Below are 3,352 nucleotides of genomic sequence, written 5' to 3' on the forward strand. Positions count from 1 at the left end.
AGCATTTTAAACAAGCCTATAAACACGAATTATTTGTATTAAAATTTTGTTTCTTTGGGGGTTTCCTCTCTTTCTTATGATGCAAAAACCTGTCTCCTTCCATCCTGACTGTCCGTTGTACTGATTTTGGCTTTGCGTATCTCCTATAATTGTGCTTCCTGAACTCTGATGTGCACACAAATCACCTGGATATCTTATTAAAATAAAGATACTGATTGAGTAGGTTTGGGGTGGGGTCTGAGACTCAACTTTTCTAACAGGTCCTATAAGATGCTGGAATGGAGCTAGTCCACGGTGCACAGTTTGAACAGTGAGGATCACTAATGGTCACAGGAGATGTGTAGTGTGGAGAGCAGAAAATCACCAAAACTGAAAGAGGAGAAGTTATACTTTCTAGCCATAAGCTATCTTGACCCTCCGCCTCTGCACAACATCTCTTCCTGTGTGCATCTGCATGAGGCCCAGTATTTTCTTGGAGATATAAAATATGTGTCATGTCAGGTGAATTCTTGCTTGGTTTGGCTTGGCTTGGCTTTGTACCAATAACTCCCAACCATAAGTTGTTCTCCCTGGAGAAGTCAGGTGAACCATTTTACACCACAGTTGTACTTACTGATACTGTGCCCCAATGTTCTTCTTTACATCTAGGAAACCCTGCAGCCTGAGGCTGCTATTAGCAGATAATTCCCCCATCTCTTTCTTTGACTCTTTTCCAAATACATGGGATAAAGTATCTGAAGTTTTCTACTTAGTACTTTGAGCAGCTCCTTTGATCTTACTGAAGACTAGTTCCCTTTAAAAATAAATTGACTTCACATCTATCTCAGCAATTTGAATTTAGTAGATGGCCAATAATGTTTGCCAATTTATTGGTTATCTAATAAAGAATGCTCTCCCTGAACACAAAGAAGAGAACCCCTCCACATGGCATTTTAATGTAATAGTTAATATTTGCTTTATATTTAGTTTCAGGTAGTTTGTGATATTTCAGAAATTAACCATCCATTTTAGGACTCTATTTCTTTTCTTTTAATTTCTAAATATTTTATAATTTTAAAAAAATTTAATTTTTTTATTGTACATACATGTAGGGTACAGTGTTGATTTTCAATAATTGTGTAGAATGTGTCGTGGTTAGATCAGTATAGTTAGCTTATTCATCACCAGACCAATTTTTTAAAGTCAAGCCCTACAAATTGGCTGAACTGTGCAGTAGGTCCTCCTCTACTTGCCCACTCCATGTCATACCTAAACTCAGGTAGGTGGAGAACTTCCAGATTTCCTCCATGGTCTTGAAGGTGAGGAGGAACTGGTCCCTCTGGGACTGGATACTCACCAACCTTGCCGAGAGGTCCTGAACACAGATAACATATGTCAGCCTGGGGCGACAGAAGCAACCTGTTCACAATCTCACATATGAAGAAAATGCTTTGTGTGAACTTTTTGATTGTGACAATGGTTTTTACATTAGCAAAAAAAGGAAGCAACCTAAATGTTGATCAATACAAAAATGATTAAAGCAGAGTACAGTTCATCTATATAGTGGAATATTATATCATGCAGTCATAAAAAAAATGAAGAAGCTCTTTGTGTACTGATACAGAGTTACATAAATGAACAGCAGCAGCAACAAAAAGAAACCAGGTATGGAACTATGTGCAGGATATGCTACCCTTCGTGTAGTAAAAAAAGAAAAAAGTACGTATGGGAGGGTGGAAGATAAGTCATGGAAGGCACCTTGGAAGCAAATTTGATTGTGACTCTATATCTAATTATTATTTTTATAAAGCTGCCAAACGAAAAAACCAAATCACACAAAAATAAAAATCATCCATAATCCCTTCTCCTGGAGAACGTCAATGTTAATGCCTTCATGTATTAACTTTGAATCTTTCTTCCTATACATAAGTTTCTGTGTAACTATTTTACGTAAAAAGAATCATATTTTATAAATTTTTTTGCAATCTCTTTCATTACTAAACAATATTTTGTGAACCATCTACCATGTCATTAAGCAGTCTGCATTATTTTTAATGGGTGCATATACCATTGTTATATTAACATAATTATTATTTCCTTGTGGTTTCTCATTTGAATTGTTTTAAATTTGTTAACATCCTAAATGGTACTGTGATAAATATCTTTATACCTAAATCTTTGTGCACATCCTTGATTCTTTTGACACAAGTAATTCCAGGATGTACAATTGGGAATGCAAGGATATGCACATTTTTAATCCTAAAATGCAGGTGCACAACTGCACTCCAGAAAGGTTATTCCAATTTATGTGCTCTCAAGCAGAGCGAGAAGAGGGCTGCAAGTCTTGTTTTCAATACCTGAAAAAACAGGCCTGACTTGGTTTTCCTCTAACTCTTTCTCTGTTGCTTGCCCAAGCCCCTGGAGCTGGCTATAACTAGAGATAGTCAGAGTCCCACCATCAAAGCCCAACCCCTGGAATGCTATCCTAAGGAAAACTTAGGGGAAGAAGAAGAGGATAGAAGGATCCAAAGGAAGAGCCCATAGTCAGCAAAGTCAGAACTCTGGGGTTCCTTGATATCAAACCTCAGAAGGCCCCAGATTCTTGGAGGATGTAGATCCTATAATCAGGGAAGAGTTTCTAGGTCAAAGCTGATTTGTAGAGAATTTACTACATACCAGGCACTTCACCAAGAGCTTTATGAGCAACACCTCATTTCACTCAAACAATAACCCTATGAAGAGAGCGCATTACAGTATTTAATCCATTTTAAGATGTACTTTTATTACATTTGGTCATATTTGAAATAAGCATGGCATCATACTTAGTTGGTAGCATTTGTTTTCTTTCTTGGAGGAACAAAAAATAGTGGTGCATTTTATAATCAATAGCATCTTGGATTTAATAAACAATAGTATTATTCCTGTTTTACACTCAAATAGGCTAGGGTACAGAGAGGTTAAGTAACTTGCCCAAGGTTACCTGTGGCAAGTAAGCTATAGATCCCTGATTGGATCTCAGATCCAGCCCACTCCAGGCCTCAGCTTCAGCCCACAAGCTTGTCTGGCTCGAGCCTCAGCCTGGCAGGCCGGCTCTCTCAATGAAACCTGCTCCTGACTAAACCAAAGGTGACTCAAATTAAAGGAAAAGCTATTGTACCAATTAGTGGCCAGTTTCTCCAGGCTCCTGAATTCTGGAGCTTAAAAAACCAAACAATATAAAGTGACATACTCTTAGCTACTATTTATGGAGTACATACCAAAACCCGAGCACAATGCCAAACTCTATATAGACACTATCTCATTTTCTCCTCCTGAAACCAGTCACTATCTTTTTTGCTGCCTGACAGATTTAGGGCACCTTTTTCTTTCAATT

The 3,352-nt window shown here is 37.7% G+C and overlaps 1 protein-coding gene across 1 annotated transcript in view; it reads right to left on the reverse strand.

Moving 5' to 3' along the window:
- The window catches only part of SH3TC2 (SH3 domain and tetratricopeptide repeats 2), a 68,808-nt gene that overhangs the window by 48,873 nt on the left and 16,583 nt on the right, over positions 1–3,352 (reverse strand). Inside the window, exon 4 of the mRNA XM_008586918.1 lies at positions 1,249–1,354. Within this exon, the coding sequence (XP_008585140.1) occupies positions 1,249–1,354 (106 nt within the window). The remainder of the gene's footprint in view (positions 1–1,248; positions 1,355–3,352) is intronic.

This window comes from Galeopterus variegatus, unplaced genomic scaffold (assembly GCF_000696425.1).
Source record: "Galeopterus variegatus unplaced genomic scaffold, G_variegatus-3.0.2 Scaffold4179, whole genome shotgun sequence".
Classification (NCBI taxonomy): domain Eukaryota; kingdom Metazoa; phylum Chordata; class Mammalia; order Dermoptera; family Cynocephalidae; genus Galeopterus; species Galeopterus variegatus.